This window comes from Theobroma cacao, chromosome 1 (assembly GCF_000208745.1).
Source record: "Theobroma cacao cultivar B97-61/B2 chromosome 1, Criollo_cocoa_genome_V2, whole genome shotgun sequence".
Lineage (NCBI taxonomy): Eukaryota > Viridiplantae > Streptophyta > Magnoliopsida > Malvales > Malvaceae > Theobroma > Theobroma cacao.
Window position 1 is genome coordinate 1,066,463 of NC_030850.1, and position 27,870 is coordinate 1,094,332.

A 27,870-nucleotide genomic window follows, 5' to 3' on the forward strand; every position below is an offset into this window, starting at 1 on the left:
GCAGGAGGAGGAGGAGGAGGAGGAGGAGGAGGGGGTGGTCAAGGTGGAGGTTGGGGTTGGGGAGGAGGTGGCAACCATGGTGGCTGCTGGATTTGGGGATGTGGTGGCACAAGAAAATCAATTGGAGGGAGGACTTAGCCCTCCAGCGGCAAACCATGCACATTGCCTAGTGTTTTGCCAGTTTCAGTATATATATATATTCTCCATGAAATAATCCTTTTGCCCTGCTTATGTGTATTCCAGTTTTGATATTGATGTATTCTTCTATACAGGATGATATTGATGTATAAATGTTTTGTTTGCAAACCTAGACACAAATAAAAGTTTTTCATTGTATTCTTGTAATGCTTTTTAAGCAGAGAATTATACACTAATTAATAAGTTAAATGTTTAAATTTATAAATTTTTTATTTACTCAAAAAGAGCTCTTATTTAAAAGTGTGCATTTAATCGATTTAATTAATTCGGTTTTAAAATTTTTAAAATTGAATTAATTAAATTTCATTAAAAAAATAATCGTATCTCATCAAATTATAATAAAAAACTAAAAATTATTAAAATCAACTTATCTTGATCCATTCAGTTAATTATTTTGATTTGAACGAAAATAAATTATTAATTATTAATTTTTTATCAATTTAATTGTAAATTTGAAACATCGAAAATCCATCAACATAGTTGAATAAATGGCCACTCTTAACCGATTAATATTAAAATAAAAAAATCTATCGGAATTTATCAAATCTAATCAATTTTAATTAATTATTTCAATTTAAACACATTAATACCCATCCTTATGTCAACTTGGCCTCGCTTCAATAGTCTCTGGTCAGGTCCAGGACGTCGTCGGGCGCCTAGCTCGGCAACAGCATACTTCCCTAGCCCAGTCTAATCCAACCACAAAGCCCCTTTCCTTGTCTATTTACTATCAATACAAAGAGAAATTAGTTACGTGAAAACTGATAAAACCATCCCTTTTTTACGAAATTTTGCTCCCATTTCTTTCAGAGAGAATTGTCAACATCGAATCAATCACAACTATGGGACTAACTCGTAGCCAGTTTAAAAACAAAAAAAATGGCAATCATGCAGCCAAATACAAAGCATAGGGAGCCAAAAACACGTGATTAAACACAATAAGTCAAAAAAGGGTCGAGTGAGGTGGGCACACAATCACCTCTCACTTATTGGTATGAGGACAATGGGGATTGGGAGAAGTTTGAAGACTAGAGGAGAAGAGGCCTAGGAGCTTGAGGTCTTTGGATTTTCCTAGTGGGAGTGTACCGGCTAGCCTTAGTCCCACACAACAAGCAAAGGGCTGGTCATTTGTTTCTTCTCCAACCTAAATATCATAACGTAATTAATACTACAACATTCCCATCAGAATTATATCATTGTCACACTCAAAAATAATTTGCCATTAGGGAATCAAGATTTCAACTATTTCCTCATAATAGCTTATTTTTTGCTTTTTGAAGACATACATTAATCAACTAACCTTTTAAACTTTTAAATAAGATTGAGAGATAGATAAATCAATTTATTTCTTAATTTTTATCTAATTAATGTTTTAATTAAAAACATCAAACTGAGTTATCAATTGATATATTTAACGAGTCTATTGGATCAAGCTCTCAAAAGGGTATTTTGATCTCTTTTATTTCAATTATATTTATATAAGCAAGGTGTGTTTCATTTTGACGATGAAACTCTTTTTTACTATTATTCCATTGATGTTATATTTTGATATTAACTTATTGTTCGAGTGTTATTTCGGAATTAGAGTTATTTCAAAATATCTTCAAATTCTTTTTCGTATAAAGTATTAACAACAAAATGATTTAGAATCTCGACAAAGAATCATGGGCTGTGCAATTATCCCAAACATATGTTTTTTTTTTCAATGGCCGCTTACCTAATGGTATGTGCTAGCACATACCATGTAAAGATAAAAACTTTGGACAAGGAAAATCCAATTTCCGTTATGGGATTGGGAGCTTTCAAAAACCACAAGACTTGACAAACCCATCTTTCCTACCACACCACACGCTTTGTCGCTGTTCTGCCCTTATTTCCAAACGTTGGGACAGAGTGGTTGGAACCGGTGAGAGATAGCCATCACGTGATTGCCACGCAAACAATTATGGGATGAGGGAGGGAGTGATCCTGATCAAACTCTCCCTACTTTGAGAAATTTCTTGGTGGGATTTGGCTTTCGCATTGGTTGCCACTTCATGCTGAGATTTTCCACACCATGAATCCACAGAGACGGTGGGCATAGCGGCTCCGCCCCTACCTTCATTGCCCCATTTAAATACAATCAGATTCTTTCAAAACCATTGGCCTATGAGACATATGGCCAAAATTATCTAATGTTCTTTTAAGTTATTTTTCTTTGGTTAGTCTCTCTTTCCAGCTAATAGTCTGATTTGAAAGCACTTCTCATTCCAGGTAAGCAATGATACGAGTCGTATGTTCTACAATTAATATTCTGGTGTAATCTCTGCATCAGAATTTTATGAAATTGGTTATCGATGATAATATTATTATAAAAAAATGTTGTAACAAGGTTTATTTAACAAATTACTTTAATACGAGGACATAAAAGTTCGGTAACCTAAATATCTAATCATTTCTAAGTATCGCAGGCGCCATCAGAATCAACAATAAACTGACTCGCATTTGACTGGAGAAGGCTAAGCAAACACAATTGGACATATGTCATAGCATGCTATAACTAACCAGTCAATCTTAAAAGCTATTAGCTTGCCTTGGTCGCCCGGCAGTAAATTGCCCCGCATGCTACGACGCCAAGTACAGTTTAGACCTTATCCTCCCTCACCGTTGACCCAAACACATTTGTCTCCTTCATGGCTTTCCAAGCTTTTATCTTTTTTTTTTTTTAAGTCTAAATTCAGCTGACTGATAAAGAAAAACTAAGGAAAGGAGGAAAAAGTCAAGTCATTTTGTTTTGTTAATCTCTCTAGTGTTTTATAGTACTTAGTATGTACTAACTTGTTTATGTTCTGTCATGCATAGATGAGAGAATCTAGGCTTTTAAAATATGCTCTTCAAGAAAGACAATAAGGTATCTCCTTGTGTTATAACAGTTATTATCTCATTTCAAAAAGTTAATTTATTAAAGTGTCTAATGTCTATATTTATACGTGTAAAATGCTTTTTACTCATTGGATGTGAAATTTCATAATATTTTTTTTAATTATTTGATGTGAGATTTTATAATATTATTTTTATTTTTATTACTTGTGTTGATGTGACATTAAAATAGAACTCAAATTAATTTTGATATCATTTTATTATGAAATTATTATTGTCCATCTAAAAAATTAATTTTTTAAAATGTGCAGTATGTTATCAACAATGTACAAGATAACCAATTTTCAGCACAATCTATTCAGCAATGAGTATATTAAAATCGAATTCTGATATCACTTTATCTTGAAATTATTATCCAAACTTGATATCCAAGGCATTGTAACAATCTAAAAGATAAACCAACATTCAGCAAAGCCTGTAAGGCTGTGACTATCTTCCGACCCTATTAACTTTTCCTATAATCAAACAGGCAGAGGACGCATGAGTGTCGTGATATCATAGGCAGGGATATTCCAGGATGTCATCATTTCCACCAGACTCGATGAAGGAAAACAAGAGCAGATAACTGAGTCTGTTTCTAGGTGTTCCAAGTCATAAATCGGTTGATTGCAGGGAGGCGAGGGGGGGTGCCTTTCTACTAAAGATTGCTTCCGCCCAATCCACCTCAGTCCCCACCCTAACTTTTAATTTTAATGCATCCAGGAGGGAAACAACAAAAGGAAACAGGGCAGGGCAGAGGCAGAGGCAGAGCTACACCCCTTTCAAGAGCATCGGTAACTTCACCTTAAAAACCAAGCCCCTTTTTCTTAACACCAGTCCAAACGTTTGCATTTACAAGGAAACAACTGAGAATTTGTCCAAAAACCCAACATCCAAATGTCCATATTCCGTCCCAGAATGAAACATCAAACACGAAATTGCTCCGAAATCAACCCCTTGAGAGCCCTAGAAGCTCAGTAACTTGTGAACACTGACTTTGGCCTTTCAATTTCAGAGCCAAGAAAAAGAAAAATCAAAGCAAATTGCAAAGAATATCAAAGCTGAGTGCGTAGTCCTCACGCCAAATACAGTTTCCCATTCACAATATTTTTGCTTTCCAACGGCCATTCCTGGAAAAAGGTCGAACGGTTCAATCTTCGAAACTTTATACTTCGTTAATGGAAACAAAAAGGAAAAAGAAAACTGTAAAAAACCTTAAATTATAAATAATTGAGGGGGGAGAAGTGGGGAAAAAAAAAATAAAGGGATACAATTAAAGCTCTTCCTAAATCGGTTACAACTCTAGAAACCTACCGCACCCACCCTGATAATGTTGAAACTAATGTACAACTCGAACCGAAACTAACTCGGGCCTTTCGAACCGGACCTGGTCCATCTCTATCTCTCTCTCTCACTGTTATCCTATTCAGTATTTTCACTACGGCTCTAAAAATCTAGTACGACTAATTTTTTTTTTTAAGATTTAATGTTATCCAAAACTGGGTACAACTGGCGGAGCTAGGCCGGGTCCGGCTGGACCCAAAGTTTCTTTCTTGCGCCGCATCTCTAGAACTTTCCGGTGATGGTTCGAGTGCAACTCGCTTGAAAAAGTGGGACTACAAGCTGGTCTGTACTCGGGTAAAAGCCGTCCCGACTTAAACCGGACTCCGCAAGCGTTACACAAAGTCTTAGCCCCCATTGGACCGGCTCTCCATTGTGGCGTCTTAGTGACACCGCAATGGCTGCACCTACGCGTCGGCTGGGTCCCGTTCCCACCGGTTGAGTCGGTCGCTGGTCTCTTCTTATGCTTCTTAGCCGGTGGCTTCTCGACGGAAAGCGGCTCGGACGGTTCAAAGGTTGAACCTGAAGCACTGTTTGGGTAAAGCAGCCATGGGCTCGAGGGGCTAGAGGAGGAAGATGATGACGTGGAACTTGAGGAAGATTCTGTAAGAGAAGGGGAAGCGACAAGGGACCAAACTCTGCCTCCAGTTCGTGTGCGCTTGCTTCTGGCTTTGGCTGGAACAGGAGTTTTAAAACATGTCGTGATAACTGGTTTTTCCGGCTCAGCCACTATGTCAGCTTGTAACTTCGGGTTTTCCGTTAGCGTTCCGGTGGGATACGCCGTAGAGTGTTCCGAGAAGGAATCCTCAACGAAATGAGACAGCCATTCGAGGTTCGCCACGTCATCCGCCTGAAAAAAAAATGGCACTTTTTTCACCATTGACATCCATACCCCAGAACAGAAAATAGCGAAAAGCAAAACTTTTTCTTAAAAGAACAGGGTTCATTTACCGGAACAGCTAGTTCGCTGGTGGGTAAGGAACCGTAATCAAAATTCGTAGTAGTGTCGTTAGAAAGATGCTCCTCTTGGCTTAGCTTTTGTCTCTTAGGCGAAGAAGAAGAAGAAGAAATTGGTGCTCCTTCGTCTTCCTCTTCTTCTTCCTCTTCATGCTGCGGCTGCTGTTGTTGTTCAAGGAAACCCTCTTCGTTAGTGAAGTCAAACAGGTCGTCGACAGAAAAGTCATCAGAAGAAACCCCATTCTGTCCATTAGCAAGCCAAATATCCTCCAAAAAAGCTTGAGGACTTGATTTCAAAGCCATCTCCTTCCTAAAACTGGTCTTCAAGGCCGCCTCAACGCATTCCATTTCCTATAACAACACCATAAATCAAACTCAAAATTAAAAAAAAAACGCACACACACAACACCCAGAAAAAGAAAATCCCTTTTAACCAAAAAAAAAAAAGCTAAGAACTTTCTCATGTCACGACTGTCGTTTCCAAAAAATTGAAATACCTGAAGAGAAGAGGGTAAGAGCGAGGGAGTGGTCGAAGGGAGAGGAGGAGGAATGGAGGTAAAGGAGCGGAAATGGAAGAAAAAAGGGTGGTGGTGAGTTTGGTAAAGCATTGAATGAGGGCAGAAAGCGTCCGTGGCCTCTACTAAAAAGTGCCCGTTTTCTTCCTTGTTTATCTCTCTCTCTTAATTTTAACCTTTTCTCTCTCCTCTACACACAAAAAAATTTCTCCCCTCGTATTTAATTCCCCCCCTTCCTTTATACGTTGCAATTCTCTCCCTCATAAATTACAAACAGAAAAAAAAAAAAACTGACTGAATTTACGAAAGACTACCCCTTGGATTATAAAGAACAGGACTTTGCACTGTCCTCGTTCTGTCACAGTTAGAAGGTCAGGTCGGACCAAATCCTCAGATTCTCTGGTTTTTCTTTTTTTATTATTATTATTTTTTNGAAATTTGGTGTTGTCCGGCCTACCAAAAATAGAACCAAAGATCGTGAACACCTAGGAAACAACCACCTTTCTGTTCTTATTCTTTCTTTCTTTCTTTCTTCTTCGTCTACTTTCTTTTTCTTTTTCTTTGTTCTTCTTTCGTAAGAATTCGGCCCCTCTCTTTTGACTAATTTACGTTTTTTGCCTACCGCGTTGATCGCCGCTCGTCTTGGTTGTTCACCACTTCCCTTTCCTCTTTTTCTTTTTTCTTATTTTGTTTATTACGAAATTTACCCCATAAAAGGCCAAAAATCAAAAATAGACACCTCACTTTTTCTTAAAATCAGAGAAAAGTGTGGACCGAAAGAGTATGCATTAGTATTGACAAAATATTTTCATTTTTTTATGTGATTAAGATACTATTAATGAAATATCTATGAACTATGAATTACAAGTTATAAATAACATTAAACTGTGATTACTACTGTTCTTAATCAAAGTGGTACTGTAAGTACATTTCTTAATTACTCTTAATTTAAAAAACAATATTGTAGTTAATTATTTGTAAATTTGATCAAAATCAATGGCTGTAAGGTAGACAATAAGTATATTGAATTTATTTGAATGCTTCGATTGCTTGACCAATGTACTTCCTTTCACGGAAAATTAATATGCTTTTTTTTAGAATGAAAAATGGGAAATATTACTAAGAAATCTTAATGAAAAAAAATGAAGTTGTCATAATTATCAAAGTTATTATTACCAAATTCTCAATTCGGTCCTAAACATTTCTTTCTAATCGCTTGCGTTTAAAATAATACACAATCATTAAATCGAGGGACCAAAATTAATCAAGCAAGTACCCCTTTTTTACGTCTTTTATTTACCTCGAGACTCAAAACCACGGTCCATGACTAACTTTAACATTAAGGCATGAAGAAGAAAAAGCAATGCAACTAAAATGGGAAAACTATGTATGATGAGGGAAAGGGGTGTGGGTGATATTTATGTATTTGATAAATACTAAAGTAACCCATTGATAATTATGACCAACGTTTGGGACAGGACATGCCTTCTAAGCAAAGACAAAGCTCAAAAAAAAAAACACCAACAAAAGTGATGCACAGACCAAAGCGAGCTACCGGGGTGGGGTGAGGTGGGGGGGGCAGCTTTTGTCCCCACGTACCACAACTCAAAATGATTCCCTAAGTCTCATGTCACCATAATTATCTAGTACAAAGTTTTTTTAACACTAAATTTGGTATGAACCGTTATATTAGTTGAAAAGCAGGGATACTTTCGTCACTAAAAACAAAACAGGTAGATTTGTGTTTGAATACGTAGCTCAGACACCTAAAGCTGACGGTGTTTTACCCGGTGAAAAACAAGTAGAAGCGCCTGGGGTGAGGGGGGGATGGGGAGAGGGCGCAGTCGTTTTCAGCCGTCCAGGGATGATTACGTGTCGTGTTTCGATTGGAAGATGACGTCAGGTCGAAACCCAAATTTGAGTTTTCGAGGGAGTTTAATTTTTTTTTTAATTTGAAATTTATGTTTGGAAAACGGAACGGACCGAAACGGTTTCAAATACGGTGGTTTTTGGCGGTTTAATTGAATGGATGCGGATTGCGGAGTGAAAAGTAGGAAAAAAAAAAGGAGTGACGGTAGCAAGAGTGGAAAGTGAAATTACTAGGTTACCCCTGGCCAAGGTTAGTGTGTACCGGGTGGGGAGGAGAGTAGAGAAAGCACACAGAAAAGTACGGAATCTTCTGAAATTTCCAATGACAGAGCCCTTAGAACATGTCTCCTTCCTCTTTTTATCTTCCTTTGTTGGCCTCTTTCTCGCCCTTTTTTTCCCCATTTTAACCTTGCCCCTCATCTTACTGTATTTAAAAAAGTTACTACCAAATTGGAAAATTCCATCTCCTGTGCCCTACAGTTCCATACCCATGGTTAATGAGTAAAATTTAATGTAGACAAAGGGCTTCAACTGAACAAAACTGTTTCCTCGTGACCATATATGCAATAAATTTTATTTATTTATTAATAGGACCTTTGAATTTTTTTAAAATTTTTTCCCTCCTGACATCAGTATTGTCAGCTGTAAGCTTGATTGTTCCCACGAACCTTGTTTAAATTTCAAAATGAAACCAATTAATTAAAAGGATTTAAAGTTGGCAGTTGGGTTGGGGGGGAAAGACTTGATTTGAATGATGGGCTATGGGCTCCATGCTTTTCCTACCACCTGTTTCATTTTAAGCACTTTTAATCATATGTTTGTATATGATATGATGCTTTTGGATGAATTGGAGAGAAAGAGAGACGAGGACGGTTACATTGCTAGTATACGTACCATTCTCTAAATTGTGAAAGTAGATTTCAAAATCGACAATATCTCGTAACTGAATACGATTTAATAATTTTTGCATCAACAATGAAAAAGACCCGCTTGTCTTTGGATAATATATTTTTATATAATACGGTACAAAGAAGAATAAAAAAATTTCCTCACATAATTCTCTTAATCGTTTTTAAAAGATAAAATCGTGAAAGTAAATTCTTAAGTAAACAATATCTCGTAATTGAGTACAGTCCAATAATCTTGACATCAACAGTTATCTACACGCATTCCTTTTAACCTTTTTCCACCCTGTATACAGACACCAAATTTGAAGCTGCAATAAGAAATTGGAAAGAATGTGGGACCATGTATGTATATAGAGCATACATTTTGTGAAGTTTGCTCAATAAAACATTATACCTATAAAAGGCTTGTCTTTTTTTCCCTTTTTTCTTTTCCATATAAAGAATTACCAATTTTTTTGAATCATATAATTACAAGGCAAATAAATTCGTGTAGGAGCGAGGTAGAATGGCAGGAAATGGTGGTCCCAAATGCTGTGTAACATTCGAAACCATTTTTTATTTTTTGACGTAGACTTCATCATGATTTATGAGGGGGTTGGACGATGCCAAGTAAAAATTTCTGGTAGAAAAATTAATAGCTCTAGTATTTGGTTGTTGTTGCAAGATGTATTTTGGGCAGAAAAGTGAAAATGCATCCACACGAAATCAAATTAATTGTTATCTTGGTTAGTTGGCTATGAGATTAAACATGTGTGGTGTGTGTTTGTGTTACCCATCTATATTTTTAACTTAAAAGATGTCACATCAATCAATAATAAAATGAGTCTTAATTTATTAAAAAATAATAAAATGTATTAATATTTTTAACTTTTAATCATAATTACACGTAGATTTATTAATTTTTTATTTAAATATTTTGTTTTAAAAAAATATTTTTGCTTGATACATAAGCTATTTCGTTAGTCAATTGTCTATGTTTCTGTTACTTTGATGATATGATAATATTTTTAAGATAGTTTTAAGTTTCATTAATTTTAAAAATTACTGCTATATAAATTATAGTTTTTATTTTTAAAATTTTTGTTTCTTTTTTTGAAAAAAAATTCTTTCCAGCCATCCAAGCCAATGGCACTCCCCAAGGAAGCACCGATTTGATGCTCTTCAAGACAGGTGAGGGCAAGGAGATGGGTGGTTAGTCAGTGTAAGGGAACGTCATCAGCAACTTAAGAGAAAGGAGAAAGATGAAAAAAAAAAAAAGATATTTTAGACATTTCATATTTAAGAATTAATGTCATTTATATGTTTTGGGCGAAGTGTTCTTTTTAAAAATTAGTGGTTCCGCATGTAATTATGGTTAAAAGTTGATAATATTAGAACCTATTTGGTCTATTTTTTTATATTAAAAACTATTTGAAGCTCTTATGAAAAATAATAGTTTTTAAAATTAAGCTAAAATTGTTTTGTAAGTTATTTGGTAAAATAAATTAAATTAGTTCTAATTTTGGTTAAAATTAACATTAAAGATATTCATGTCATCTTCAATCACTTAATAAACCGAAATGCAACAAGTGTGTTTCGAGCTTATATACAATTTCAAATATTAAAAATTAAATAAATCCATACAGAAACAAAACAACTTCCAAAAGTTGTATAGTAGTAACAATATTAGATTCTTGTTGATCTAGCAAGTAATCGGACCATAATACTTCAATTCCCTAAGAAAAAAGAAAAAAAGAGGAATCAATGTATTTGACATTAAAATTTTTTTTTAGTGAAAAAAAGAAAAAATCTTTAAATAGTATCTGAATGTAGTTTTGAATTTTTTGTCTTCTTTTCTCTTAATTATTGTAAGAACAAAAAAATTTCAAATTTTACTATTTTGTTGCTGAGCTTTTGTTTTTATTTTCTTTTTTTTTTAATAGTCTTTGTAAATAGGGGTAGAAGAGAGAGATACGATTTGCATTTGAGAAGGGTCAATTGTAGAGAGAGATCGATCGAGAGAGAGGTTTTTCTTGAAAAGCTGAGGTACTTTTAAAAGTAAAGAACATAAAGCTTGTCTTTGCAATTTTTTTTTTTTTAATTTTGTTCTTAAAAAGAAGCAACTTTTTAAAAACTTCTCAAAATCTTGTTTGCTTGGTTTTTGCTTCTAAGAGGTGGATAAATAAAAAAAAAAAGTAAAGCCAAATAGGTACTAAATGTATTTTACCTTATAAGAAAATGTCTTCCTACACTTAATAAGCATGTTTTTTAGATTAAAAATATGGACTCGTAATAAGTGATATCAAAACTTATTCAATTTTTGATTGATATGGATAGATCTTAATTAAGTTGGGTCACTTTCCTCTACGAGTAAAAGAGCCAATATGTTATGGTGCACACCACACCAATGTACTAAATATTATCCGTTGTGATCTATTGGGCCTCACTTCACAGTGCATACTAATCTGTAAAGTGTTATCCATTTTGATCTATTAGACCTCACGTTTTATAGTACAAGTCAATCTGCAGAGTATTTTCCGCTTTATCTATTAGACCTCATATCTTATAATGCAAGTTAAAGTGACCGTGGCACAATGCAACAAGACCCATAAGAAGTTAAACCATGAACATCCCTTCGACTTCTACACATGCATGAATCGAATTTAGTTTTCCTATCAGCTTATAATCAAGTTAATTAAAACAAGTTGATTTTTATTAAATTAATTACATTTTAATTTATTTTTGGAGCTTGTAAGCCAAAATCAATTTCTTTAATGTACTAACATTATTAACTACATGTCAAGTGGATCAAACTTGAACTTAAAGTTTGAGCTCGAATGAACTGAATTGAATCTTTAAATTCTATGTACAAAACAAAAGTATTGTCTCTGTTTGTCCAAGCAAACCTGTTCTAAAGCATGTAATTAATTTGTTCAACTTAACTGATTTCATCCTTATCTAGCTATTTCATCCGTAATGAGTATGTATTGTGTAGTCACCCACACTTCATCAAGGTGAAGCAAGGAAATAAACAACTACTGTCATCAAGAAAAGTGTAAACATAATTATCGAAGGTTCATTGAACATTGCACGCGTCTTTATGTGTTTTTACGTCTTTGTCTTGACGTTATTGATTTAATTTATAATTTGTATAATTATGATAATTATGCTAACAGGAAAGAATCTGAATGTAATTTCCATTGTTTCGTTTACCCTGGAACATGTTTTTCACTGCATCCTCGTTAATCTGTTTAGGGTAATGACGCAAAGGCATGTGCATGGGATGTTGTTTACGTGCAAAGCAAAAATTGTTCAAAAGTTCAAAACCTTTTTTTTCTTTCCTTGATAATCACCTGTCACAGAAGAAAAGGAAGAAGATGATAATGGGGTTGACCTGACACGTGGCAACATCAGTTAGGTGCATGAGGATCAAGGGAAAAAATGCCCCATGGGCGTGTCACGTGAGGAGCAATAGGGAAGAGGGAAAACGGAAACATCACAGGTTTCGGTGCACTCACATGCATGGCGCTCTACTGCACACACAACACGACAATGGCTAAGAAGCGGGTCCCAAAGCTTTAGCAATTTGCTTTCATTATCTATTTATCTGCAGCGTGCAAACTTTTCAAGCATTGGGAATCACCAAACATTTGAAACCACTGCGGAGAAAAACGAAAGGGACCCCCATAATTTGTTCTACTTGGAGGGATATGGTGATCACCATATCAGATTTTTCCCCAAGAAGAAAACGGTCATATTAGAAAATTGGTGGAGTATCACATCAGTAGAAAGTAGAAACGTTTCCGGACTTCATTTGGGGTCTTAAGATAGTGCAACGTTGCTATTGGCTTGCATCGTAGTAAGCAAGTTGGTGGCTATTTAAATGATGAAAATCTATCGTATACGTAAGAGTAATTGTACAGATTCAGTAATACAGTTAAGGTTACCATACTATTAACTAGTTAGATTGCCGATATTCTGTATAGAGGTAGAAAGAATGAAGTTTGTGAAGGCTTTATTTTGCATGAATTCAAACTACTAATAACTGGTTCAAGTGAATCTGGTTAGAGAATTGTCTGACTTGATACTTGAACGTGTTTATGCTTTCTTCTTCCTCCATTTCTGATGATGTATGTTTCAGATTTCATTATGTATAACACGGTAATATCGCCTTTTAGGAAAGTGTTTATGTCAGATTCTTGCAATTTCTGTGTCATTGACTACGTGGGATTTCAGAAACAATGTTTGAGGAAGTTGAGACAGTTGATTCAACCATGAGAATTTGGAAGGGAAATGTTGAATTCATTGCTGATATTAGTAATAGTACCAGAAACAACATCCAGATAACTTTCACTCTCTCCTGTTAGCTCGAACAGTATTCTCTGGCTTTCCTGTCGAAAGTTGTGTGTCCGGAACGTAATGATGCACACAATAAGGATTGCCTGCATAATGGAAAGATGAAATTATCTGCAGAAACCAGAGTAAATAATAAGTAATTATCCAGAGAAAGCCTGAAATTTTATATTGAAATATGCCAGGATATGTAGAAACAAAAGGGTTATCATGGAAATACAGGATTCATCAGTACAGTAAATGAATGAAAAGCATCGATTCATGCGGTGCACCAGCACCACCAAGGACCTTATGCACGTACGTTTATCTCCAAGCGGAGACCAATCTCATTATTTGTCCAAGATTTGATGGAAATTACTTGCCCGACCTAATCAGATTGAAGTGTTGCTTTGCCAATAAACAAAATCGAAATCATATGCATGCATACCCCAGTTCGGCAGTTTTGGTGGATGCTGTCTTTCACTTTAAAGCATTGGCAGCGAGAACTAGTATATTCTGGTCCCCTACAAAGAGCGCCTGACTGACATCTGAGAAAAGTGATCAGGGGGTTTCTTACAACCAAAAAAAAGGATGACATGAAACGATTGCAGCTGATGACAATGGGCCACAAGCACTTCAAAGGAAGGATACAATCCAAGGCATTGTTTGCTCTGCAATGTGCATATGAATCCAGCCTCTCACAGTGGTTGAAACTAGACTGTTTGATCAAGAGATTACTGTATGCATTTACCACTTTTACTCAATGACGGTAAAGAAATATATGTTACATTTGCTTTTCCTGTCAGAAAGTTGCAAATCTCTGCAAATCATCCGAGGGGTAGAGAATGTCTTAACAAAGATATTAAGAATGATACTTAAGGTATAGGGGTCTAGATATTCTAGATAAGTGACATCGAAACCGATATTCAAGCAATTTTCATCGGATCACTTATCCCCAAACTAGATTCAAAAATAAGTAACGCCCTTCTTTTCCAGCTCTGGGAATTCTTGAATTTTGCAAAACACGTCTTAGTTTTGCGATCTGTGCAGACAGAGACAAAAAGGCAACTAATTCGGAGGGTCATCAGAGGGTGTTTGGTCTAGTGGTATGATTCTCGCTTCGGGTGCGAGAGGTCGCGAGTTCGATTCTCGCAACACCCCCATTCATGCTGTGGTTTGCTTCATTTTAGTAGTACTGATCAGATCCCAGCACTTATCCAACTGAAAAAAAAGAAAAAACACTTTGTACTCTGAAAAAAGTAAAGACCCTTTTTGAGTTTTGACCTTATTCATACTTTTCCAAAGTGTGCAGGCATGTGTATATATATGTAATCATTGGTTGATTGTCTGAACAAATTAGTTTATCTGTTAAGAGATCCTTATCCTTTATCCTCAATCTCCTTGTCCTATATGAACTTATAGCTTCCTCAGAAGAATCTGAATTCTGTAACACACATTATGTATTTCTCTGTATAAGCTACAGTTTGGGCTTTGCAGTTAGAAATACATTTGCTAAAGATGAACAGAAATTCTTTCGCTTAATGTCCTTTTTATAATTTATTGGTCACATGACATAAATTTATGGAAAAAACATCAAATGGGGTAGGGGGTCAGATCTAACACCTAATGTTTTACTAAGAAAATAAATGAAGAACAGCACCTGTTATTTCAAGCCAGGGTAATTTTTGGCAAAGGCTGTGGTCCTGTAATTGGGAGCATTTTTGAAAATTAATCAGGCAGTATCTCAGTTTCCCTTCCTCTTCCCTCTTGAAGACAAAATTTTGAAAATGTTATCTTTGATTAGACTATTTTGTTCAAGTCCTAGGATCTGTCCGTTGCTCCCTTCGTATGGACTCAAGTGTCTGTAGTTAATGATTCTACCTGTTCACAATAAATAAAGTCTTCAGTGGGAGCTGTAGCCGTTAGAAAACAGCTTCGTTATTCCATCCCTGGCACTAGAAAACAAGTATGAGGTACAAATTGGCAGGAGTTCCTCGATATTAAATTTAAACTTTCCAAAGATAACTTTCTCTAACAGTTTTTTTTTTAAGTTCCCTGTAGATATACAAATAGTATATCTTCTGAAATTTGGTGAGCAATGAGAAAAAGTGATGGGGGAAATGGAGTTTGAGTGATGGGATCTTGCTACTTTTTTATGTTATAGAGTAGGGATGGACCTTTTACATTTTGGGTCCTGATATTCTTTCTTCACTCCTAAGAAAAGAAATGAAAAATTGGGGTCCTGATGATACTCATGGATAGAGGTAGAAAGCACATACATAGCCTTTAAGACCAAATAGTTCTATTGAAAATTGAAATTCCTGGCAAAGATCACATTATTTTCCATTCATGAACATACAAACATGAACAAAGAATTGCAACTTATCATGTGAATAACAATGGATAAATGCTAAGAACAATTCAAAAAAGAGAAAAGAATTCTAAAATGAAATTCTTTGTTGAAAATACTATGAATGTTTACAAGGAGGAAGGGGGGCTCCACACAAGCCAGGATTATCCATAAATGCAGATGCAGGGATTGTGGCTTTATGTGGAGGAATCTTGCCACTTAATTGATTATCTGACACATCAAATTCCTTGAGGTCTTTCAAATTGAGCAGCTTCCATGGGATGGCACCGCTCAACTTGTTCCTTGAAAGCAAAATTGTGGTCAATTTCGTGGCATCACCAAGCTCCACCGGTATCTTCCCTGAAAGCCCATTGCTTACCAGCTTCAGGATTTGCAGCTCACTCAATTTCCCTAAGGATTTTGGTATTGATCCTTTTAGCGGATTGAATGAGAGAACAAGTGATGTTATAGAGTTCATTGCAGGTCTCTCTACGATGGATTCACTAATAGGACCAGTGAACATATTGTCAGAAAGATCAATTGAGTTAAAATGTCCTAAAGGGTCAACAGTTTCTTTCAAGAAAATTGTATCCAGGTGACCAGAGAACTTGTTTGAATGGAGATCAAGATCCATTAGACGCCTAAGATTCTTGAATTCAGCTGGGATCGATGAGTGAAGACCATTGTTTGATAAATTGAGAAAAGAAAGGCTGGTCATGTTACCAATCCAAGGTGGTAGTTTCCCCGTCAATGCATTGCCTGATAAATCTAGAGTGGAAATGGATGTAGAAGATAACCACCTTGGAAGTGATCCTCTAATCCCAGTTTTGGCTAATATGAGCCGAAAAAGATTCAATTTAGCAAACCACTTTGGTATGCTATTTAGTCCCAGAGGATTAAATGACAGATCCAATGTCTGTAAGTTCTGTAATTTGACCAGCTGAGCAGAAAGTTGACCAGAGAGATTGTTTCTTGATAAATCTAGTGTTTGAAGGTTTTGCAAGTTACCGAAACTTGAAGGAATCTTGCCTGTGAAACGGTTGTTGGAGAGGTATATTTCAGTAAGAGTGACAAGATGTCCGATTGTAGCCGGTAGTTTCCCGGTGAGCTTGTTGTTCTGAAGAATTAGCCTCTGAATATTTGGGAGCTCACCAATGGATGGGGGCAAACTTCCTGTCAGCTTGTTTTCTGATATGCGGCAAAACTGCAGAGAGATAAGACCGGATATTGAAGAAGGAATACATCCTGTAATCTGGTTCTGATTGAGATATAGGAGTTCTAATGCTGAAAGTCCACCAATGGTTTTCGGAATGCTTCCTGTTATCTGATTTTCAGATAAGTCAAGAGATTTGAGGTTCTTAAGCTTGCCAATAGTTGTAGGCAAACTACCAGAAAGTTTGTTTCCGTGAATATCAAGCTTTGCCAACAAAACCAACTTGCCAATTGTTGCAGGTATTGATCCTGCAAATCGGTTTCCTGAAAGACCCAGTTCGGTCAGTGATTTTAAGGATCCAATGACAGGTGAAGGTATAACACCAGAAATCTTGTTGTTGCTAAGATAAAGCTTTTCCAGCCGAGAGAAGTGCTTGAATGTCACTGGTATCGACCCTGTAAGCTGGTTTGAATCTAGAAAAAGAAGAGTAAGATGCGATAACTTGCCTAATTCTGGTGGCATTGGTCCTTTCAAGTTTTTGAGATTGCTAAGGTCTAGAACTTGAAGAAATGATAGGTTTCCAAGGGAAGGAGATAAAGTTCCATTCATGAACGTATCCACAATGAAGTCACTGTCCCAAACAAGGCCTTGACGTGTGACATTCACCACCCTGCCAGCAGAATTGCAAGCGACCCCTTTCCAGGAGGCGCAGCAATCAGAGGAATGTACCCATGATTGCAACAGTTCTGAAGGGTCAGCTGTGATGCTGTGCTTGAATCCAAGCAAAGCTTCTCTGTCCACTTCATGGCACGCCTCACAGGCAGGTGGTGAGATTGAGAAGGACAGTGAGAATAAGAGCAAACGAAGCAGAGAAAAGATGTTGTTATGAACTGAAATCTCCATTGATGGTTTTGAGATCAAAGACCTGAAGTTCCAAGCTTATATTCTTTGACTGTGAGGCAAGTAGGCAGAATTGGCAAGATGTTGAGAACAGTGCTGTCATGTGATTAATGCGCATTTCCGTGAAGGAATATTAACGGATATCAGCCCTCCTGGTCAACAATCATGCCGTTACCATACCTCATGGATTCATGGGCATATCAACCCAATTGCATCGTACAACACTGTAACCATTTTAAAATTCCTTGCATTGAATTGCTGGCCAACCTGGAAGACGCGGCTGCTCAGGTTACAGACTCACCAAAATAGCTTATAATACTACCTGGCCTTGCATTAAATAGCTTGTCTATTTTATAAACTGAAGCATGATGAACAACAGCTTAGCTTTGCTTTTGAACGAAGGATGTAGGAAAAAAAAAATGATTGCAGTGTTTAGCATGAGGTGAGTGGGTTGGTTCTGTGAGCAGATATGATACAAGCTTGATCCCACTTGTCTAGGCTCAGCCCACTTGTCAAAATGAATAGGTGCTACCATTTTCAATGGGAGTGGGACCTCAACATGCGACAGTCATAGGCTCCATCCCGGTAAGCATCGGTGGCCTGGATTATAGAAACTTGGTAATTGATTTTTATGGCCATGCTGATGAATCTCATGAAGTTAGGCAGTGTAAAAGGAAGAACATTAAAATTGCAACATGTTTAACATAGTAAATAGTCACATTATAACGTCCCAAAACTTACAAAATTGATAAAGTACAAGTAAACCGATACTTTTTTGCAGGCTTGAACATGGGATAATGGCATTGTCTAAGCTAAAAGTACTGTTGGTCTAGGCGATTTATCCCTAATTCATGACGTTTAACAAAAGCAATGAGAAACTTCTTCAAAATTCAAGCGGGGATAGCTCAGTTGGGAGAGCGTCAGACTGAAGATCTGAAGGTCGCGTGTTCGATCCACGCTCACCGCAAAATTACAAATAATTTTGTACCTTGATTGAGAAACACTTTTGTACACCTTTTAGTTATGTAATTTCACCTTTTACGTACTCCTTTCAGTTATGTAATTTTCATCTGCTGCAAACCATTAAATGTTTTTAGGGAGAAGAAGAAGAAAACGAAGGAATACTATGTCTGGACAGGTACTTTGGACTCAGCTTACTGCTTTAGTTCTTTGGATCATTCATTTCCCTAAACAAAATCCAACACTGTGGCAAAGAAAGTCTCTTGTCCATAGTAAATGTTTATTTGGGTAACTAACTGGGTTTCCAGAAAGGGAAACTTCCTCTTGTTTTCCTGATCCAAGGCAGATTTGTGGTACTAAACACATGGATGCAATGGTGCAATACTTTGGGTTTTTACCAATGCCATCCAAGCCACAAAATGGTGCAATACGGCCTCTCATTTGGGCCCAAAGGGATGACCTAGCTGAGCCTAAAGGACAAGCAGGACCCAAGCTCTGTTTTTTATGCGCGTATAGCCCACGTCCCATAACACCACGTGGGCAAAACATACATTTGTCAGAGAATAGACATAAAAAATCTAGTACATTTGATTTTGATTTTCATTTTGATCATGTTCTGTTTTAGAACCTTTCACTCCCATGATTGCTAAGTCCATTAAGTTAAAAGGAAAATTTGGGTTTCCCACTGAGAAACCGACACTAACAGAGAAGAATGGTGGAAGGAGATAACCCAAAAGGAACAAAATGAGGGAGAATGTATTCTACTAAAAAACATTGCTGTAAATAATTGCATAGTAATTCAAGGGATTACAGGGCTAAATCTCTTACATTCCATTGAAGATTTCTGGTCAGCACCTTGGCAGAAAAAGAAACGCAGTGGACACCTTATCAAGCAGTTGTCAGCAAGACTGACATTTGCAGTATCTGGTTTGAGAGACAGCAAGGGCCCCGGAATTGGTCCGAACAAGTAGTTCCCTCCAAGCAAAAGCCTTGCAAAAGGGGCAATTCCGGATCCAGGCAGGATCGTTTTCAATGCGTACGGGGCTGGGATCATGCCCGAGAACTTATTGTTTTCCAGGGATAAAGCTGACAGCTTTGGCAATAGTGGCAAGAAGGGAGGTAACCAGCCTTGGAGCTCGTTGTTGCTCAAATCAACAGCAATGAGCTCACTTTGGGTGCCTAGATTAGGAGGAGATTGTACAGACGTAAAGGAGTTGAATGCGAGAGTGAGTTGTTGGAGAGATTGGTGGTTAAAAACGAAATAAGGGACTGAATCGGTGAGTTCGTTGTGACTCAGGTCCAATACTTGCAAAAAGCTCAGATATTTGAGACTTTGAGGGATGGTGCCTTCAATCTTGTTGTTTCTCATGGAGATTTGGACCAGTGAAGGAGGGAACGTCGTAGGGAGATACCCAGAAATGGCATTGTTGCTTGCATCAAGAAAATAAAGGTTCTTGAGTGAACCCAGCTCGGGCAACTCACCAGAGAGGTTGTTTGTTTGAATTTCGAGCCTCTTCAGGCTAACAAGACCATTGAAAGTCGTAGGAATAGGTCCTTGAAGGTTGTTGTTATCGAGGTACAGTTCTTCGAGGCTCGACAACTCCCCAATCGAAGCAGGTATCTCACCGGATAATGTGTTCCTCGAAAGACCGAGTCGAGTTAACCGAGTCAGGTTGGAGAGTGACCCTGGAATCCACCCGGAGAAGAAATTGTTTGACAGGTCAAGAATTTGTAAGTAAGGGAGGTTCCAGGAAGCGGAAGAGAGAGAACCAGCGTACCCAGCTGAGTCAAGACTAACTTCCGTAACTCGGCTTAACCCAGAAACCGTAAGGTCGCACCTGAAACCACAGGTGAAACGTTCACTGAAGAGGCTGTCGCATGGGTCTGCTGTAAAGTCCCACGAACTCAAGCAAGAACCAGGATTCACCGAGTTACGGTCGACTCCATTTTTCAGTTGTTCCAACGCCTGTATATCTTCCCAATACGTCTTGGACTCTGCTCCGGGTAAAAGTCTTGTAACAACAACCAACATAACAAGCAAAGAAACAAAGAAATTAAAAGCACCCATTTCTTATTTTTCACTAAGGAATTGTAAGGGCAGTTCAGCTGGTAAGTGAAGAAGAAGAAGATAAAAGGAAGCTTGGATTAGTTACAGAGATTAATCATGAAAGAGCCTGAAATACCGAGTTAATCAGGGCCGTCCATTTAGAAAGAGAAAAACCATGGCACAGACAGAAGCGAGTAGAGCAGAAAGCAGGGGTAGACAAGTGGGAGGTGGGTTTGGAGTACGTTTCTGCCACTTTGAGGGGTGAGAGAATAGAGAAATAGAGATCTTTCCGTGAGTGGATTCACGGGCAAGTGTCAGAATGCTCTGTTATGCCCGTATTTAAATTTGGATCATTTGAATGTTTTGGTAAGAGAGAGAGGAAGCTTTCATTTTCATGTTTTTGTTCTAAAGCTTGCAATGTCGACACCTTGAATGATTATACTGTGACGTTTGGTGCCAGATTTGAGCTGTCTTATTCCTTGTTAATTTTCATCTAGTGTCTGTGTTATTGAATTCGGCACCAAATACGGCAAGAGAAGGTTCTTGATTTCATTAATACGGGTGTTGAACGCTTTGATAAGTTAGTTTTGGGGGAAAAAAACCATAATTATCGTAACAAAATGGTATTAAGATTAATTTCAACTCAATTTCGAGAGCATACCAGGTTTGGTAAAGTAATATCAAAATCATTTCGGATTCGATTCCCGTATTGCGTCAAGCACTGCAACAAATAGAATAATCAAGGTGACTCGATTTACAATAAAGATATTCCGAAATTAAGAGAGATGTGGGAAAATTCAATAGTTGATACGATAAAAGAGTCTTCCACTTATAAACACAAATATTATACATCTTAATAAATTAATTTTTAAAGACACAATGTTAATCTCGTCATATATAAACTTACCACAATTTTTTATTATAATTATCAAGGAAAGAATAGGATGAAACTAATGAAAGAAATTAAAAAAAAATCGATGTTAATTTCGTGGGTTGATTATTATTATTATCACTTTGGATTTGATTGTCAAATGTACGGATGATTTTCTTTTTCTTTTTTTTTTTTACAGAGAGAGATCTTCTGCTGCATTGCATTCATAGCTATAAGAAAATAGAAAAACGTGACACTAATAAATAGAGAAATCTTTCTGTGACATGATCTGATCTTCAAACCTTTATTCATTGCATGCTGCCAAGTACATGAATAACATGAAAGTTTTTCTTTTTGGCAACAACATCACTTTTGTTTTTACACAAAAGATTATTAACTTTTCCTCTCTTTTTTTTTTCCATTTTTCTAAAAAAAAAATTGGTGGAGGAACATGACTCATGCTGAGTGCCAATGTGTCACTTCCAGATTCATTATCACTACCCCAAGAATTTAATGAGCAATAACTTCTGTTCAGAATTTGTGCTTCACTTTAGCTTAACATTGGGGCACTACTTGCAAGGAGTGTTGTCCTCTTCCCTAACATAAAAAAAAAAAAGGCCCCCAATGCCTTTAATTGAAAGGAAAAGCTACATACTCAAAAATAGTTAAAATCAAAACTAAAAACAAGTTTCTAATTAGTTTGATATATTTAAAAAAAAAAGAAAAATTATGCTGTCCATTAAGAAGGCAAAAAACTAGTCTATGGAATCAAAAGCCAAGTGCCAACCCATGGTGGCATCTACTTGATGCTCCTGTTAGGACTTTCCTAGTTGGTGGGTGTCTGGTCCACTGGGTTAAAAATTGATCACAGGTAACCAGGTAAAGCCATGCCATTTCCAGAATGTAGATTCTCCCATTAGGCATTAGGTACACCCAACACATTTGCCAGATTGTTGGTTGTCAACGAATTTCTAAAGGCTTTCATTGCTAGGTTGCTTTGCTAGGTGATCTTACTTTCTTGATTTTGGGTCCCATTATTAAACATTATTGTTAGTGTTATTAAGACTTGGTACCCGGTCATTTCAAGAAGATGAAAGAATATTAACAGAAAAAGTTCACCAAGTCAATGATGAAGTAGACACATACCATTTAGAGATTTGTCAAACTTTCTCACTTTTGGAGGGGCGAGCAAGTAATTCTGCTGCATCTAATAGCCCAAGAATGTACGAGGCTGCGAGATCAGACAAACTCTCGAAAATGGTGGACCAACTTCTTATTTACAATTCATCAAAGAAGTCAGTAACGAGTAATTTTGGTTTCACCTTTGATAGAAAAATTAGAGCAATGAAAACTTCAAAGCACAATGCAAGTAAAAGTTTAGGAACAACAACAAAGATATATGTTAGATTATATGCAGAAAGCAAGGAATCGCTGGCACTGGACCAGGATTCAGACAAGGAAGGACTCGATGCATGGAGTACGATCCCTATGTCACCCAAACAGAATAATGATGGCAACAGCCACAACATTTTTTGCTCACTTTCGCTGCCTTAAACTGTAGTCAACTTTGAGAAACATTAAATGTCGATTTCTATTTCATTAAAGGTGAATGATGATAGGAAGAGAATCGATTGTAATCAGGCATAACTACTTAATAAAAAATTCTTTGATTTATTTTTTCCTCTACTTTAAAAGTGAGGAATCAACTACTATTTTTATATACATAAGGTCAGCAGTGTATATAACAGTAAAACCTGATACGTAATTATCTGGACATATGCTCCTATCATTAAGGGTAGCCTTGAATACTGTTTTAATTATAGAAAACAAAATTAACTTACAAAAGGAGGTAGGGTGTTTTAAAAGGTACCCTTGAGAAGATCTTCCTATTCATGCGATACCCTCTTCAGCTCCTGACCATTCAAAGTGGGTTTTCTTTTCTTGGTTTTTCTGGGAGTTTTTTGCCAGATACCGCTTCACAGAATTATGGTTTGTTTCAAAGACAAAAGCCATGTCCCTAATCTGCCAAAAAAGAAAAAAGAAAAAGAATATGTCAACTAGCTCTGTCAGTGTACATCATATAGGTGCAATCTCTTATGATCACCAAATAGAATTCAAGAGCGCATAAAAGCTGGACAACTGAAATAGCAAGGAATTGGAAGGGGCCCACCCACAAGGATATCAGCCATTTCAAATGCGAAGACACCTACCTCAATCAAACTACTTGAACCAAGACCCATCAGCTGTCCAGTAGAAACTTCTTTCCCATTTAAAAATATTGAACTCTTGCCAAGATTCTTCAAAGAGAAGGAACCATCTTCCTCCATTTTTATAAGTGCCTAGTAGAAATAATGAGAATAATTATTCTCATATACATCTGATAGCAGTAAAAGAGCAAACAAATCTAAAAAGGATATCTTAAAAGCAGTAAATTTAGCAGTTTATCCTTCTAATTTTGATTTTATGCTGCCTTAAAGTATGCCTCTGTTATTTCAATGTATGGATTTAATTCTAAAGGTTTCCACTGACAAATCGAATTCTAATAATATGATACAACACAAAAGGTCACCCAATACCATCCTTTCTTAAAAGAGTTAAAGAGTGAGTGCTTGTAGCATTCTAGTCGCCTTCTACTTCTGTAGTAATAGTAATCGTGCTATCTTTCTCTCTCCAAGTACTAATCATTTTCTTTGGCCATTTCCACTGCAAAGACAATTGACCTCATAACACATACAGAACCTACCTTGAAAAGATAACCACATCCATGTCATAATGTAACTTGTGCTCTTCTGTTTGTAGATTAGTTCTAACAAAAGGGGAAATATTTGCAACTAATAGTAAATGCAAGTACCCAAAACAGCTGACCACAAGCTTTTGGCAAGGTGGTCAGGACCCCTCGAGGGGTGAAAAGTTGCAGGTCCAAGGTTCAATCTTCCTCACCCTCCTCTGGGTACTGTCCTTAGGACAAACAAACAGCAAAAGAAATGCAAAGTAACTGTATCAAGGAAATCAAAATATCCCACCTGCCGTCTAGATATCTTGTTGGCACTCCCTTCTCTTCCTAAGTCAATATCAACATCCACATCCATGGTTGCCCTGCCAAGTATAACCTGCAAAGCAGGGAGTGCTTGCACTAGAAAAACAATCTTACATGTCTCAAGCCAAGAAATCAGTGCCTAACTAGGCAATACAAAATCAATACGTATAAAGCTCCACCTATAATTTCTATGCGGTGCAAACTTCTGCACCTTCATGCATTGAACTATAAAAAGGAAATGGAAAAACATATGCATTTTCACCACCAATCTAACCAAAAATTAGAGTGATAAAATCAAGGGAAACACCAAAGTGTTTAGGCAAAGGAATTGAGAAGACAAAAGCCCATTAAGTATCATTCCCAACAAAAGAATAAAATCTTCTCCAGAAATGAGAAGGAACAAGTCAATTACCAGCATACTGCAGTGTAAAATAATGAAATAAAAAATAAGCATAGCTAAAATAGCGTACCTCAGTTTGCTTAATGTAGTGTTTCATATGATGGCCATAGAAGACAGCAAGTGCTCCTCGAGATGCAATATCTCTTTGCATAGCAGACCGAGCGCACTGTTCCAACCTAATGATTGTCCTTTTGGCATGCTCATCTTGATATCTAGAGACTAGAGATTCATAGAAAACTAATCAACATGTGCAAACAGTTTTTCAAGTGAATAGCACACAGATTAATTTTCACTCTGCTCATATGGGTTAAACCATAACTAAACCATTGTTAATGCAAATTGAACTTCATACCTTCTCTACTAATGAAAGAGTCAGAATCATTGGGACATAAATCCATATCAAGTATCTGAAAGTGAACATCAAAAGATTGTTATTTAAATGCCCAGAGATAATGAATACTGATGACAACAAAAAGAAAAAATTCCCTCTAATGAACATAATTGTCAAGATTTACCATGGCTTCAACATCAGAAAAGTTAGGAACATCATCATTGCTTTCATGTTCTACCCGATCAGATGTTGACGGGTTTGCTTCAGGTTCCAAAACACTATCTACAATGGAACTGGATTCTGTATATAGCGGCATATCTTTGTAATTACATTCATGTGATGGCTCTTCCTTTGCTGCCTCATCTGCAGCAAAATTGGGAAATGCTTGTGCTGCTTTGTACCTACATGGGTTGACCAGGGAATTTAGAACTTGTCTGGAAGTCATATGACATTGACCATCATGAATCTCAGATTTGACACCCTGACTAGATTCTGACAAAACATCTAGTCCTACCATCTTGGGAGCAGTAAAACATTGAGCAAGGTTATCTTCTGTCTCTAAAAAGCTCAGTTCTTCTTTATTTTCCTTTGGGTTTGCAAAGGATGAAGCCTGGTCACCACCCACATATTGACATTTTTCCGTTACAGATAAAGCAAAAGCTTTATCAAAGAGAACACCATCGTTGCATGGGATTTCAGGGTCCTCACTGTTCAACATGCAGCAAATCACTTCCACATGAAGTTCAGGAGAATGAGGATTTGACATCGATGTAGATGAAGGCAAATTGATTTCCGGACAGGATATACCTAGCTGCTCACCCTGTCCAGAATGTGACAGTTGATCAGGAATTTCATCCAATTTTGCAGGACAGGCAGCTTCTGATTTACCAGGACACATATCTGCAACTAATGTCTCCGGTTCTTTAGCCTTTGATGTATCATCTTCATGAACATCATTAGGAGAATTCAACAAAAGCGAATTCACACTATCATAACAAGATCTATCCATTGTGTCACCATCAAAGTTTAACAGAGCATCTGTATCTGCTAAATCTCCACCAGAGATAGCAGAAGAATTATTCATTTCATAGCCATCTTTTAACATCAGATCTGAAGGAACAATATCATATCCAGATGAGCATCCTTTCTTACCATCCACATCTTCAGGATGCACAATAGTACCATCTGCACCCTGGCCTTTATCTCCGGGGCCACCATTTATAGGCATTACAGCTGCTGGAACATCTTCCATTGTTTTCCACAGAGGCATATCTGGCTGAGGTGATGAATATCCCATTGAGTAAGGCTTGATTCCCTCAACATCGGAGGGATGTCCAAATTCAACTGAAACCTCACCAATGACATGAGGAGACCCCTTATGCACATCATTCTGTTCAAGATTCTCAACCTTACCACTAAAGCAATCCTTCTTCAAAGTAACTTTCAAATCATCCTCTTTTGATCCATTATGCACCCCTAACTCAGAGAATCCAAATTGGCTTTGGATAAAACCCTTGCCGGGTCCTACAGCCTCCTCACAGCAGCCTCTATTATCGACGCAATCATTCCCATTTGGTGATCCAAGGAAACTAACATCACTAGAGTTAGTTACAAGTTGGTCACAAGTTCTCTTCCTCATAGCATAATACAATCTTCTAACACTTTCCAATTTTCGTTTAGCACTTCCATTTTCAACAGAATTATCAAATTTACTTGATTTCAAATACAAATTAGGAGCAGATAATTCAACCTCAATCATTCGAGCAGATGCTTGAGCAGAAATAACAGGATCATAAAGTAAAGAACGCCATCGATCTTGCAATTCTCTAACCGTAAACTTTCGTGAAAATCGAACCGCACCTTTAGCTAGTGCTTCCAATGAAGCACCGGACTGTAATTACCAAATTTAAAATATAAATTAAAAAAATCAGAAAATCATCAATGCGCAGTAACCTTAGGTTTTTTCTTCCTTTTAAGGTTGTAAAAAATAGGAAAATTAAATAAGATTGAATTCTGAGAAAAATTGAGTTAAAAATAAGAATAGAGAGCTTACCTCAACGGCGTTCTTTAATAAGAGATCGTCTTCAGGGATCCACGAAGAAGGAACTGGGGCAGCCAGAGCTGACATGGAAATTGAATTTTTGAATTTCTTTTTTGGAGTGGTTGGATTTACGAAAAATGGAAACGAATTTAGAAATTTTGAAAAGAAAATTAAAAGATTTAACGGTTAACGGTTTAGTTTTTGTTTGGATTGTTGAATTGAGGGATCCGCCATGGAAATGAGGTTTGAATTTTCCCTTTTTCCTTTTTTTTTTTTTTGGGTGTGTGTGAAGAGGGAACTTGAGAAAGCCCCTTCACTCCCTTCAGTATGAGAAACGGACGAATCCCACGAAATTCTTTCAAAAACGCGGGGGTCGCGGGGAACGCTGTCACGCGCTTGTGAAATTACAATCAGGGCCCTCGAGAAACGTATGATTCCGTTTAAATTCTTTGGCTCAGTTCCAATCTTGATTGGGCCAGTTTTTATCCACATCTCAAGAACTTGTCTGGACTTGGATCTAGATTTTTAAATCGAAGCGATTTCATGCCCATGTCGTGAGATCATTATTTTCTTTCAAAAATGTTAATCAATTAAAGTACGTAACACTCGTGCTTATAAACTTTGAACCCCTCGCTTACCCATTCGTATTGGATTTCGTAACATTTGCTCTATTTGAATTCACGAGTTCTCGTAACGGGTCGAGTCATTTTTATGCCATTTATTAGAACGCTTAAAATGATATCTGAATCGAATTTGGATTTGATTTGATATTTTTTTGTCAAA

General features: G+C 37.0%; 5 protein-coding genes and 2 non-coding genes across 8 annotated transcripts in view; 3 read left to right on the plus strand and 4 right to left on the minus strand.

Moving 5' to 3' along the window:
• LOC18610819 (ctenidin-1) overlaps nucleotides 1-138 on the plus strand; it is an 842-nt gene extending 704 nt beyond the window's left edge. The window contains exon 2 of the mRNA XM_018116638.1: nucleotides 5-138. Within this exon, the coding sequence (XP_017972127.1) occupies nucleotides 5-138 (134 nt within the window). The remainder of the gene's footprint in view (nucleotides 1-4) is intronic.
• Nucleotides 4,159-6,140, minus strand: LOC18610821 (GATA transcription factor 5). The gene is made up of 3 exons (XM_007046705.2): nucleotides 5,892-6,140; nucleotides 5,389-5,745; nucleotides 4,159-5,287 (listed from the first exon to the last, which is right to left on the minus strand). Exons 1-3 carry the CDS (start codon nucleotides 6,000-6,002, stop codon nucleotides 4,586-4,588), a joined length of 1,170 nt encoding a protein of 389 aa, XP_007046767.2. The 5' UTR covers nucleotides 6,003-6,140; the 3' UTR covers nucleotides 4,159-4,585.
• TRNAP-CGG lies at nucleotides 14,087-14,158 on the plus strand. Its single transcript has one exon. It is a non-coding gene; the product is annotated as a tRNA-Pro (tRNA).
• On the minus strand, nucleotides 15,316-17,856 carry LOC18610822 (probable leucine-rich repeat receptor-like protein kinase At1g35710). The gene has a single exon (XM_018115322.1). It carries the CDS (start codon nucleotides 17,401-17,403, stop codon nucleotides 15,466-15,468), a length of 1,938 nt encoding a protein of 645 aa, XP_017970811.1. The 5' UTR covers nucleotides 17,404-17,856; the 3' UTR covers nucleotides 15,316-15,465.
• TRNAF-GAA lies at nucleotides 18,295-18,367 on the plus strand. The gene has a single exon. It is a non-coding gene; the product is annotated as a tRNA-Phe (tRNA).
• On the minus strand, nucleotides 19,087-20,970 carry LOC18610823 (leucine-rich repeat receptor-like protein kinase PXC2). The gene has a single exon (XM_007046707.2). The coding sequence runs from the start codon at nucleotides 20,426-20,428 to the stop codon at nucleotides 19,160-19,162; it is 1,269 nt and encodes a 422-aa protein (XP_007046769.2). The 5' UTR covers nucleotides 20,429-20,970; the 3' UTR covers nucleotides 19,087-19,159.
• Nucleotides 22,852-27,424, minus strand: LOC18610824. 2 transcript variants are annotated; one of them, XM_018126572.1, is made up of 7 exons: nucleotides 27,100-27,419; nucleotides 25,231-26,937; nucleotides 25,068-25,122; nucleotides 24,786-24,934; nucleotides 24,302-24,388; nucleotides 23,489-23,617; nucleotides 22,852-23,300 (listed from the first exon to the last, which is right to left on the minus strand). In XM_018126572.1, the coding sequence occupies exons 1-7, from the start codon at nucleotides 27,172-27,174 to the stop codon at nucleotides 23,169-23,171; spliced, it is 2,334 nt and encodes a 777-aa protein (XP_017982061.1). In that variant the 5' UTR covers nucleotides 27,175-27,419; the 3' UTR covers nucleotides 22,852-23,168. The 2 variants fall into 2 exon arrangements, with proteins under 2 accessions (XP_017982061.1, XP_007046772.2); XM_007046710.2 differs by lacking the exon at nucleotides 22,852-23,300 and having other exon boundaries at nucleotides 24,302-24,411; nucleotides 27,100-27,424.

Bases quoted from the DNA above. Each gene is read 5' to 3' on its own strand.
- LOC18610821 (XM_007046705.2), bottom strand. From the start codon at position 6,002: ATGCTTTACCAAACTCACCACCACCCTTTTTTCTTCCATTTCCGCTCC. The intron at 5,746-5,891 runs GTATTTCAATTT...GTGTTGTTATAG, and splicing joins TCTTACCCTCTTCTCTTCAG to GAAATGGAATGCGTTGAGGC. The intron at 5,288-5,388 runs GTAAATGAACCC...TTTTTTTTTCAG, and splicing joins CCAGCGAACTAGCTGTTCCG to GCGGATGACGTGGCGAACCT.
- LOC18610822 (XM_018115322.1), bottom strand. From the start codon at position 17,403: ATGGAGATTTCAGTTCATAACAACATCTTTTCTCTGCTTCGTTTGCTC.
- LOC18610823 (XM_007046707.2), bottom strand. From the start codon at position 20,428: ATGGGTGCTTTTAATTTCTTTGTTTCTTTGCTTGTTATGTTGGTTGTT.
- LOC18610824 (XM_018126572.1), bottom strand. From the start codon at position 27,174: ATGTCAGCTCTGGCTGCCCCAGTTCCTTCTTCGTGGATCCCTGAAGAC. The intron at 24,935-25,067 runs GTATGAAGTTCA...ATGAATCTCTAG, and splicing joins CTCTTTCATTAGTAGAGAAG to TCTCTAGATATCAAGATGAG. The intron at 23,301-23,488 runs GTAGGTGTCTTC...CTTTTTTGGCAG, and splicing joins GTTCAAGTAGTTTGATTGAG to ATTAGGGACATGGCTTTTGT.